General features: G+C 46.5%; 1 protein-coding gene across 4 annotated transcripts; it reads right to left on the bottom strand.

Moving 5' to 3' along the window:
• Window positions 1-658: 658 nt before the first annotated feature.
• On the bottom strand, window positions 659-11,295 carry ttbk2b (tau tubulin kinase 2b). 4 transcript variants are annotated; one of them, XM_025005041.2, is made up of 16 exons: window positions 10,536-11,295; window positions 9,988-10,110; window positions 9,768-9,915; window positions 8,971-9,044; window positions 8,733-8,873; window positions 8,522-8,626; window positions 8,212-8,277; window positions 7,596-7,688; window positions 7,392-7,517; window positions 7,121-7,278; window positions 6,650-6,839; window positions 5,872-5,958; window positions 5,469-5,683; window positions 4,926-5,388; window positions 3,552-4,243; window positions 659-1,685 (listed from the first exon to the last, which is right to left on the bottom strand). In XM_025005041.2, the coding sequence occupies exons 2-16, from the start codon at window positions 10,054-10,056 to the stop codon at window positions 1,361-1,363; spliced, it is 2,952 nt and encodes a 983-aa protein (XP_024860809.1). In that variant the 5' UTR covers window positions 10,057-10,110; window positions 10,536-11,295; the 3' UTR covers window positions 659-1,360. The 4 variants fall into 4 exon arrangements, with proteins under 4 accessions (XP_024860809.1, XP_017267545.1, XP_024860808.1 ...); XM_017412056.3 differs by having other exon boundaries at window positions 5,830-5,958; window positions 10,536-11,294; XM_025005040.2 differs by lacking the exon at window positions 10,536-11,295 and adding an exon at window positions 10,218-10,490 and having other exon boundaries at window positions 5,830-5,958.
• Between the last annotated feature and the right edge of the window lie 806 nt (window positions 11,296-12,101).

The following is a 12,101-nucleotide window of genomic DNA, read 5'->3' on the forward strand; positions in this document are numbered from 1 at the left end:
CTCCTCGTGAAGACGTGGTGAATTTGTAAACAGCACTCTTTCCCGTGGCTCAGTTTAGGGTCAGATAACGTTACGATCGTTCTCTGTGAGTTAAAGGTGCTCAGGTTCTCAAACCATCGCCTCTCCACCGCCGTGCTTGACAACTGATGTGAACTCTTCTTACAGATTAGACACTTTTAATTGGAAATCCTTCCAAACGAGCCATATTGTTAAGTCTTTTAACAGTTTATTATAAACTGTTAAAAGACTTAACAATATGGCTCGTATACCAAATCTCATCCCTGAGGCACATTCTGTCTGTCGTGGCTCGTTTGTTTTGTTTTTTTCCCCCCAATTTAAAATATGTGTCCCAGATTGAGCTTTTGTGACATTTCCAACTTTTCTGGAAACAAAATGTCTACGTTAACCCTGACAGATATGGTTAAAGATTTTATAAAAAACTGCCAGTAAAGTTAAAGGACAGCCCAGGAGATGAGGAATCAGCTTTTATTAAAACTAAATTCTCCGTTTCTTCAGCTTTCGGCAGCCTAACACTGATTAAACATCGCCGCCTTCCACCGCCGCTCAGCCCGCCGCTCCGCCGGCGTCTGTCACCGAAAGAATCGTCCAGAATCAGATCGATTTGAGAGCAGGAGAGACAATGAAAATGCAAGTCACCGCTGGTCTACGTCATGGTGTATTTTGATCAAAAGCAGCTCAATAAAAACACAGATACTTCAGCTGATTGTACAAATTAATTAATAAATTAAAAAAAAAAACAGCAAAAATATCCATGCATGCTTTCAATACTTTAAAAGAGTGCACTTAAAACGTACATTCTAATACGCTGATAGTGGCCACGTGATGAGATCTGTTCAGTAAAGTAAAAGCACACGACGACGCTAAGATATGCTAAAACGAGCAGCTCATTGTTAAATACCATAATATTAAATTAACAGCTCATTATGAGACTGCATGCTCGGCCTTTGTACATAAATGCTCGTGTTGTTCTTTACTATCATAGTGTTTTTAGATTGAATACAAGATTTTAGAGTTAGTAGTTACCATTTTCCTAATGGTACATATCTACAGTTTACAGGTTATTTACATCCCTCAAGCATTAAACTTGATTTTTAATTTTTTTCTTCTTCTTTTGGTCTCGTTAGGTCTACATGGAGTTTTATTAGAGTCGTGAAATGAGAGGTAAACGTTGGCAAGCTCAAGATTCTCTCAGCATTTTCCCACATTCAAACAAATAAATAAATAAATACAATTTATCGTACATTTTACATTACATACAGTACATTCCCTTGAATAATACCATATTTACACATGCTATCAGGGACTGGCGGTGAGGCGGCCTCCCTCCGCGGCTGCGCAGTCATCGAGTCGGTTTCCCTTTTCCTCTGGAGCCGTGGCACCACTGGTCCGATTCTGTGGTTCTGTACTGAGGCTGAGCGTGCCGAGGAGGCGGCGAGCCCGACAGGCTGGAGGGGGAGCGGCAGCGCCCCTGCAGCGCCACACTTTCCCGGAGCTCCTGCCGGGAGGGAGAGGAGCTCAGGGAGCGCTGGAGGGAGGAGGAGGAGCTGCGCAGGCGAGGAGGAGGGCTGAGGAGCAGGCCGCTGCGGTCCTGCATCAGCTGCGTCAGGCTGGCCAGGAAGTCCGCGTCGCTGGTGCTGCTGGCGCGCACCCGCAGCCGCCGGCGCCTGCAGAGCAGAACGGAGGAGGGAAGTCTGATCATCTGTGTGGCAGACGCAAACAAACTGCAGGGACACTTTGATTAAAAGCAGCCCCAAGAAATAAAACTAACTTTTATGTTCTGATTTAGTTTTAGAGTAATAGTAACTTAAAACAACAAAAGGATGAAAACCTGACTGTTACAATCATAGAAGCCTGCAGACAAGCAGACTAAACCTGACACAGGAAAACTTTAAAAGTTTCAATCACAACAAAACAAGTTCAGTGGCTTCACGTGCAGCAGTACTGAACGTCTGAAAACGAGCGTTTCTGGCAGTAAATACAGTAATCTACGCTGGAAGTAGCTTCACGGGGAGCTAAATCCACCACTGCTGAGCTGAGCTCCAGTTTCAGACTGGGACCCCAGTCGAGGCATTTTTTATGATGGGTGTCAGAGCAGCTGAACGCACACCCCTCCTGATCCCTGCTGTGGTTTGCTGTCAGCCCAGCCGTATTAACCGGGCCATAAAACAGGACATGACCTGCCGACATGTCTGTGGAATGAAGGTACTTTAAAATACAAACTGAGAACAGCTCGGCGGCTACTTGCAACCTTTTGCAGTTTGGGTAATTCTCACAGCTGTAGTGACAGAGTCGCATTATATGGTTTAATTAGACGTTTAAAACCCAAACACTCGGCCGAGTTCACCCAGCTGCCCGGATAACCAACACACTTTGGACCAGGGGTGGGCCACCCTGGTCCTGGAGGGCCACCATCCTGCATGTTTTACTTGTTTCTCTGCTCCAACAAACCTGATGGGTGGTTAACAGGCTTCTGAAGAACATGAAGAGGTGATTTATCCACTGAATCAGGTGTTGGAGCAGGGAAACGAGTAAAACCTACAGGATGGTGGCCCTCGAGGACCAGGATTGCCCACCCCTGCTTTAGAGGGAGACGAGTTTCCTCAGTGAGGAGACAAAAAGGGCGACAGAACCAACCCATCACCTCGGAGGAGAAAACAGGTTTCTGTCAGCATCTGGAGCTCTCTACCCTCTGGACACTACAGAACCAAAACAATCTGAGCACTACAGAGAAGCATATTTATAATAAAGATATAACAACTCAAGGAACAACGTGAACCCAGCTCTTCTTTGCTGCACTGCACAGTGACTGAGGCGTCAAACAACATGACGGCATTGACCTTAATAACTAATGTAGAGATACAAATACTGAGGCTGATACTTAATCATACAGGACTCAGATTGGTACTGAGAACAAAAGAAAAAGTCCTGGTCGTTACATCCCTCCTGCTGATAGTTTTAAATTGACTTATCAATCTTTAAAAAAGGCAAAACGTATTGATTCCCTCAGTGAAACGACAGATCCTGTCAGAACGTCTTAGTCATCTTCGTCGTTAGGTTTAGCTGGCAGCTAAACGACCACAGCGTTGTTCTATTTTATATATTTTTGAATGAATTTGGAGAAGAAATGCTGCTCGAAGAGAGGATATACCTGCTGGGAGCTGAGAAAAGACAGATTCGTTCTGTTCTGACACTGTTTGTTCTTTCTGTGCTCTTCTTCTCTGTGACCTTCTGCTCCCATGTATGTTCAAGTAAATAATGAAGGCTGACAATTCCAAGGGAATCGTTCATTCAAACAGCGTATAAAGAGATAAATGACACGTCAAAACAAATTAATGCCGGTTATTTCTGCACGCCTGAGGTAACCAATTAGATAAATGATCTGGAAACAGTGAAACATCCATTATGTTCGTTATAGCAGCGATCTGAGGCTGTCGGGTGGAAACAGAAGCCCCTTTTTGCCACATTATGCAACAAAATGGCTTTTTTTTTGCACAGACAATGTTGCGGTAACATTTTAGAGTCCCACGCACCTGTTGTCCACACACAGGCGGATGGGGGGTTTCCCTGGAGGCGGTCGAGGCAAAAACCTGCTTGTGAGCTGCTCCGGCAGAAACGTGGCACTCACGGGGCGGGGGATTTTACTCTTACTCCCTGATGAGGACGACAGGGACAGGGGGTCCTCTCCGGCGCAGTCGGACCTGGAGCCCCGCTCCGAGGAGAGCCGGTCCCTCGGCAGGGCGCAGGGAAGATTGTCGCAGGACAGAGACGGAGAGGGCGAGTGCGTCGGCGAGCCGGGGGCCGGGCTGCTCCAGCGGTGGCGCCTGTCCACGTTCGGGTCCCTGCTCGGGGAGTCCAACGGGTTGCCGGCGTCCCGCACAGGGATCCGGCTCAGTCTCGGGGACGAGGGAGAGTCCCGTCGCCTGAGCAGAGCCGGAGGCGGAGACGAGGAGACGGTGACGGTGCTCTCCACGGCGCCTCCTGCCGCGTCCGCCTGAGGCTGCTGATTGGGCTCCGAGGAGCGGTCGGGCAGACCGGAGTCGCTCTCCGGGTCTCTGTCGTTGGTCAGGTGAGTCGCGGGGCCTTTGGCGGGATTTAACGCCGGGACCGAGTCCAATTTCCCTCCGTTTTTTAATCTGTCTTCTGCAAATTCCTCAAATTTACAGGATTCCTCCGGTGGAGCTGAGCTCTTCTGTACAGGTGACTGTGGTTCACAGCTGGAGGACTGACAGCAGATAAATGATGATTAGACCATCAGAAGAGCTTAAAAAAAGGTTTTAAAATATTTTCTGTTTGTTTTTAAATCTCTAAAATGTCAGGAGTCAGATGCAATAAACTCCACTGGGGTAACAACTACTAATATTAATAAATCTACCCATTTAATATTTAAATACCTGTTATTATTAACTGATTTAAAAATATATTTTTATTTAAGTAAGAATTGTCTCTTCCTTAAATAAAGTTCAATTATGTATTTTTTAAGTGGTCGCTTTGTAGATTTCTAATTTCAGTTTATTTTTTTGCACATTTTCCTCCTTATTTGTTGCTTTTCTTTTTATAATTCTTGCATTTTATGGATTTTAATTCTTTTTTGGTTAATTTCGCCGACTGCTGTCGTGACCTGAGCTGCTTAATAATTAAATATTTCATGATATGTTGGCGTTAATCACTTTACGCCACACTCCACCTAAAAACGATTAAATGAATTGAAGTAAAATGTGGATGGAGCACAAACACAGACGTCTTTAATCACACGGAGCTGAGAGGTTCAGTCATTTTAACGTCAACATTTGCATACCAACTGAGAACACTCTGTATGAGCTGACCTTGAGTTCAGACTGTTTTGTCAAGTTTATTTCCAGTCTTCCTCGCAGCACTTCACCAGAAAAATAAATAAATCTAAATACCTGCTCCATCTGCGATCTTCCCATCATGACTGAAGGCATTTGTCCCAGCATCCCCGGCAGCCTCCGGTGGCCCAGTAACCACGTGCCGGGCACGGCCATCTGCGACAGGACGGGGCTGCTGGGCGCCGCGGGACTCGCCTGGCCGTCGTGCGGCTCAGAGGACGGATTCTCAGCTCCAGCAGCGGCGCCGGCCCCCGGCTTGCTCTCGTCTGTCGGAGGCTTGGATCCTCCGGAGCCGCTGGCTTGCTCTAGCTCCAGTATCACCCACTCCTGAGAGTCTGCTTCCTGAGGCACGGGGCTGAAGTTTACGGCCACGAAGCCGCTGCTCGCTGCGCCTTCTTCTGGGTCGGGCGTCGCTGTGCCGGACTGCTCCTTGTTGCAAGATGGCGTCTGCTGTCCGTGGTCCTTCTCAGGTATGGATTTCTCCTCCACTTGACAAAGGACAGGACGCTGTTTGCCTAGGCTGAAAAACAGATGTTCATGAGTTCGCGTCTGTTTGAGATTTAGCTTTCCGCTTAAACGTAACGCGTTTGGCGCTCTTACTAGGCCTCGAGGAAGCGTTCGATGGTGGGCTTGGGTTCGGGCGCGAGCCTCTTCTCAAACGCCAAACTCTGGCTGTGCCTCATCCTGCGCAGCAGAGGCGCAGCGCGGTCTAAGAACATGGTCTCTGATCGCACCCGCCTCGGTGAACTCTGCACGGAGCCGGTGTTGGGGCTCTGGTTCCCCTGGTTTTGACTGTGTTCGTCCTCGCTCACGACCTGGGAGGAACGAACGACAAACAAGGCTGAAAACACAGAAACAATCCAGCTGCATCGCAGAGAACAGTAGCTGAATGTTGATCTCTCTCTCTCTCTCTGAACAAGAGAAAAGCAGTCCAAATGTGCTCCAAAAGGTAGTATCTCACTGGGCTGTGACTGCTGGTGACTAGTTGACAAACGGCATTCACCGGGGAGTCTCCAGAATGTCTCGCGATGTTGGCAGGGGTTCCCAATTTCCTCACTTGAGTCTCAGAGGCCTGCAGTCCTGTTGTTGCCTGAATTTTAAAAATGTTCACAAGATTAGTGCGGCAAATTTCCTCTCAAATTAGTCACAGAGTCATTGCGAGTGTCTCCAAAATCGTCTCAGGAGCACGGGAACTCTCCTCTGACAGAAAACATGTCCAGCTCTAAACACCACAACAATAATTACTAAAAAACTGATATCTGCCAATCTTCGTTTTAAAGGTCATAAACATATGGGTTGGATAAAGAAGCGAGCTGAGGTGGGTACGATGTGGGAGGAAGTGGGCGGTGGAATAAACATGCACGGCCTAGAATACAGTTTTGCAAGCCGTGCACGCAACATGGGCTGGGATTTTCAGACACCGGCCGTGCAAAGCTGGTCGCAAATACTCAGACTGCAACTGAAAATCTGCCTATTTTCTCAAAATTCTGGGTCCCGTTTGAGCCGCCGACTAGTTCACATCGGTCACAGTCCAGTGAGACGGCACCTAAAGTACCAGCAGGCGGGACATCGGAGGTTAGGTTAGTCAAAGTCAGGTGAAGTGAATGTAGTTTTAAAATGATGTGAACACAATATGGTAATGTAGTCAGGACCCCTGAGTCAGGAACGCGCGCTGTGCTGACGCGTGCACCTTACGACACACAGCGCTTCCATTAATAATGCAGCAGCTAAGAGCTAAAAGCTTCATAGTGAACGTTTACAGCACGCAGCACCTCTCCGACCTTTCTGAGCATCGGCTGAGCATGTTTATGGTTCCGATTGCGGTCCATCTCTTCCCACACGTCTCCGCCAGGCGTGGTCGGGGTGGGGATGGGGGGGCAGTTGTCAGCGTCGCTGAGGCGTTCCCCTTGAAGGACATCCTCAGTGTTTTCTCTCTGCAGCTCGCCCGGCAACACTGAAGCATTGGCCATGCTGTGGATGGGAAAAAAAAAAAAAAAAAGGGGGAAGGTGACCCTGCGGCTCATTTCCACAACACAATTTAGAGCAGTAATTTCTCAGGGATCTCTGACGGTGCAGATTTTTTTTTTTTTTTTTTTTGGGAGTCTAAAAAAAGCAGCGGCTATAATGCATATTGGAGCCATCAGAGTGTGAAGGAAGATCGAAGAACACAAGTGAAAGTGCGACAACGAGAATTTAAAAACCAAAGGCATGAATGTCAAAAGTGATACGTATATGTTTTTAGCTTCCAGTACCCGAGGTAAGCCGGGGTGAGGCGAGTGAGCTGCTGAGCAGTGTTGGCTGCGGCAGTGATGGTCAGCACACCCTCTGAATCACATTTCTCCCAGTCGTAGGGGTCGTTCTCCAGCACGTTGTGGCTCTTCATGGCCTTCTCGAACACGGACATCAGGAGCTGTGTCATGGGAAGCAAAAAAAAAAAAGAAAAGAAACAACATGCGTGTCAGCATCCGACAGCCGAAGATCGGATAAACACCACGGGCAGAATCTGCGGAACAAAAAGCCAACCTGATAGTCAGGCTTAGTGAAGTAGTCCAAGGTCAGGATGTGATCCAGGAAAGTGCCGAACTCTGACGGAAGGTGCTTCAGCATGAGCCGGTGGTCATACGTTTCTTTTAGGTTCCCTACTTGTTCCTGAAATCAGAGGGGTCAAGCAAACGGAGTCACCTGTGCTGCGCGAGTTTATTTAAAAGAAGCCACAACAGCACCTACTTTGTCTTTAATTTTCCTCCAGGGAAGCTGTCCGACCATAAACTCGACCAGCATGTAGAAGAGCGACCACAGGTCATCGTGTCGACCCATCTCCTGTGGACGCCGACGCACAGACGTAAAGTTAGGAACGCGTTTGACCGTCACACTGGGCAGGCTGAGATATAAACAGGCAGACGCTTCTTGAATTTTGAGCAGCTTTGTGGACGCTCCCCAGGTGTGATAAATCACTGAACACGCTAAATAAACAGCTTTCCCATTTATGTGCAAGCTCGTGCATCAAGAGGTTAAAGTGAGACACTCCATCTGAATATTAACCTAAATGTAGCCCAAGTATGAGGGGTCAGTACTGCATAAAGTCTGAGTTAACCCAGCCTTGTTTCTTTTATACATTTATGAAAGTTTCCCTTTCAGTTTCAATCTCAGGAACAAAGTTTTTAATAAATACCACAGACTTATTTACAGGTCATGCTAATTAATCAGTCGTGCCATGAACGCACAAATGTTGCAACGCTGGCATGGGAATTGTTTTTTTATTATTCCATAAGAAATGATCAGAGCAGCTGCTAAGCTACGCTACTTTTAGACAACGGAGGGAAAATCTGTGCTCAACCCTCACCTTGTTCTTGTGGGCATTGATTGAGGCGTAGCGCACAGTTCCTCTGAAACCGGCCACAGGGCGAGGCTGAAACAGAAGAGAAACTCGGAATGAAAAACACGAGTTAAAACACTGAATTAAAAACCCCTTCAAACATTTAGGTATTTTAACTACTAGATATAAAGGCAGCAGATTATTAAAAGTCAGGTTCTGAACAGATTCTTGCACCAATGTCACATTCAGTAGTTGTTTTAACAGATTATCTTTCGGCCACTTTTTAAAAACAAGCTAAATTGGTTCAACAGCGACGACCATAAAGCAGGGTACTTACAGGACGGACTTCCTGGTTGGAGTTGGTAAACTGACGAGCCAAACCAAAATCCAGCATATAGCAGCATCTGCAGGTACTAGCGAGTCTCCCCATGGCGAAGTTCGACTTCAAAGTTAACAGAGAAGAAATAAAGTTCACCGTGCTGCCTTTAGGACGTCGTTTGCGACAAGCAGTTGATTTATTAGGCGGGAATAAGAAGATGGGCGCTCACTGGCTTGATATCGCGGTGCAGGAAGCCGACAGAGTGGATGCTTTCAATGGCCTCTAAAATCTGCTTGCCGAGCCTCAGAGTCGTGGAGACTGAAAAGGTGCCGCGCGTCATTGTTCTGCGCAGATCAGCCAGATTCCTCCCCTTAAGGCAGACAAGAAAACCCACATCAAAGTCACATCATTCGACTGACAAGGTGCCGGGGGCGCGTTAAACACTGAGCGAGCGTAGAGGATCCGACCTGGAGCTCCATCACCACGTAGTTGAAGCGATCGTTCCTGCCACAGCCCACGAAGCGACACACGTGGTCCTTTCCTGTCAAAGAAATCCTGTTTATGTGTTCGATCGCTGCTCATACAGGCAAAAACCACATGTCCAGGCTTTGCAGCGCCAGCGCTATATTTTCTTATTTTGGATTAGCATTATTAAAAGGGATGAACAAGTTTGCATATAATAATACAAGCACTCATTTTAATATTAAACATAACAGCAAAGACTGATTATGTTATACAAGGAAATAATCTGTGTATTTCAGTGTTTAGGACAGAAAGTTAGAGATATTTATTATGTGCTGCAGGATGTTTTTGACACATGCATGTTTGTGAAGTCTTTCAGCTAAAAACATAGATATGTCGTAATTTGCAATTCTTAAATTAAGCGTTTAAGGTAACCATTTCTGTCCATCAGTTTGAAACAAAAAGCAGCTGGATAAAAGAGGCAGAAATGACATGCATGTCTGCAAAGTTTAAGGAGATCAAGTGTTTAACTCTTCCACTAATCAACGGAATGCATTTTAAAAGCGCATCTGGTGACAATATGTCCTTTGCAAAGTGAAAAAAGACGCTGCTGCATTGCTGAGGGCCCATTTTGGTTTTGAGCCAAATGGAAAAGGATAACTTAAAGGAGCTGATTTGCTGAATTCGAAGTCTACAGTGTAAAACGAACAGCTGTAAAGAAAGCTTGTCCCCTTCGTTGGATTATCTGATTCCCAGCCAAACACCTGAGTGACTCCATCTGTGACGAAGTGAGACGACTTACCCTGAAGTTTCTTCAGCACAGCCACCTCCATCTTTAGCACCTGTTTGGGCTGCTGAGCGGACTCGACTTTCAAGGCGACGGTGGCCTGGCTCAGCTGGTCCAGGACTTCGTAGATCTCCCCAAAGCCTCCTCCGCCGATCTTCCTCACCTGAAAAGGAACTCACCTCTAAGCCGACCAGTAAACTGTGGGGATCTTCTCGTTCCTCGCCCGATCACTTACCACTTTCCACCTGTCCCTGACCACTTCTCCCACTGACAGGATGTCCGTGTGCTCTGCAGCTCCACTCATCCTGAGTCCTCAGCCCCCACCTGGCATCAGTGTCACACCGGGATCAGCTCCTCACTGGGGGGACAAAAACAAGGAGACACTTCTTTCACTTCTTTGCCGTGAAGCTGAGGCAGGTTATTTAATAATAAAAAAAACAAGCAAGAACTGATCTGATCGCGTACTACTGCGCTCTGACTGGCACGTGCTGTTGGCTGCGCGACGTCACGTCTCCAGGGCAGTCGATTTTTTAAAAGCGCCTAGCTAGCGGGTTGCAGGGAGATAGCGACGGCTGGTTCGTCTGCCGCAGAATCAAAACAAACCATCACAGCCACACCGCAGCCGTCACAGCGCAGCCGAGCTCGAGCAGCCGCAAAAGGTAGCTCAGTAAGAAGCTAACCTCGGCTGCCGAGCGGCGTTCGGAATCAAAGCGCGGCGGCTAATTAGCATACTTCCTTGCGGATAACCGTTAGGAGGCGAACTAGCTCCCTGACCCCCCTTACCCCGCTTCGCTACACCTCCGCGATACCGGCTGGTTCGTGAAATCGTCTCCATCCTCCCAGTCCGCTCGGAGCCAGGCGAGTCATCATCCAGCAGTCTGGTTTTTTTGTTCAGGAAATAAAACAGTCGTGGTGGACCATGTCTAGGATTAGCTTCCCTCCCCGCCTCGTTAGCCACCGAAGCTGCTGCCGCTGCTGCTAATGGAACGGTGTCCTGCTGGTGACGTCACGCGATTTGTGCTTTCTGATTGGTCAGAAAACTCCTGCATCCAAGAGCCGGAAGGAGGCTGTAGTAACATTAAAACACATACAGACATCCATAATACAGACCTGCTGTTCAGCTGGAGCTGCAGACAGCTAAAACAACATTCTTAATTCTAAATGTTATATTTCAAGGCCTTTATAACTGAAATTGCAGGCTGGATATGTGCTGAAGATCTCAATAATTCAATTCTTTATATAGTCAAAGAAAATCTTTTCAGTTATTAGAATCATGGTCCGAGTCAAAAGCAAGTCTCAGCTGGCCAAATAAAAAATACATTTCAGATATCTACAGTGTGATAAATTTAAAGGAATTAGTTTGGTTTAAATGATATGCCATCAGGTTATAAAAATCCAAGAACGTAGTTGCAGATGTTTGTAAACACATCATTGTTATGACTCACATTGTTGGATCATAGCTGCTGCCTGAAATTGCTTTAAATATAAAAAAACCAACAAATCTCCCCTTTTCTTTTCAGAAGAAGAAAGTTCTTAAAGCTAAAAGATGTGAAACACGAGCTGAAAGTAGCAAAACTAAAACTAGGACAATGCTAGCTAAAAGCCAAAATAGTTGAAATACTACTTTAAAATGAAAAGTAGAAAAATGTGACCCAAAAGCTAAAAGTAGCTGAATGGCAGCTAAAAACTTAAAGTGGTGTAAACAAACAAAATCTGAAGCAGATTTCATAGAGAGCTGTGTTTTTCTGCAAGAACTGACGAGATCTTTATTTTTATGAAGAAAATATTTGTAAATATTTACTTTTCAAATGTTTTTATAAGGAAATATTTACAAAAGTTACAAAAATAGTACTTGCAGCCATCTCCTGGCTCACTGTTTTCAAACTGGATTGCACGGATAATAATAAACATGAAAACAAATGAATGTTTTTTAAATCTATATTAGAAGACAGAATATTAAAACGACAAATAATAATGAGTGTGTTTGATTTTTACCTCAGCGCGTCTAAAATCTTCCCCGCGGCTCTGAATTCATTATTTAACCCCGCATCCGGGACGACCGGGACAGCTGAACAAGCGCACACGGACACGGAGATGGGCGTGGCCAAGCGACGCGATTGGTTAACCGGATGTGAGCCGAGCTGTTTTTCTGGGGCGAGGCGGCGCGTTCGCGAGCGTCAAACGGTTTGCGCATTTGCGCAGCTTCGGCGGCGTTTCGGAAAGCTCCGGTACCTGGACCCGAACGAACCCGTTCGAGTTTACCGGAACCCCGAGATAAAAAATAAATAAATATTAAATAAAAACTAAAAACATGTTCCCGCAGCGGCCGCGGCGCGGCAGCATTTTCAC

Source organism: Kryptolebias marmoratus, linkage group LG19 (genome assembly GCF_001649575.2).
Source record: "Kryptolebias marmoratus isolate JLee-2015 linkage group LG19, ASM164957v2, whole genome shotgun sequence".
In the NCBI taxonomy this organism is placed as follows: domain Eukaryota; kingdom Metazoa; phylum Chordata; class Actinopteri; order Cyprinodontiformes; family Rivulidae; genus Kryptolebias; species Kryptolebias marmoratus.

Excerpts from the sequence above, each read along its gene's own strand:
- ttbk2b (XM_017412056.3), bottom strand. The coding sequence starts at position 10,056 with ATGAGTGGAGCTGCAGAGCACACGGACATCCTGTCAGTGGGAGAAGTG. Across the intron at positions 8,874-8,970 it reads ACGTGGTGATGGAGCTCCAG|GGGAGGAATCTGGCTGATCT; the intron begins GTCGGATCCTCT and ends GTCTGCCTTAAG. Across the intron at positions 1,686-3,551 it reads CGCCTGTGTGTGGACAACAG|GCGCCGGCGGCTGCGGGTGC; the intron begins GTGCGTGGGACT and ends TCTGCTCTGCAG.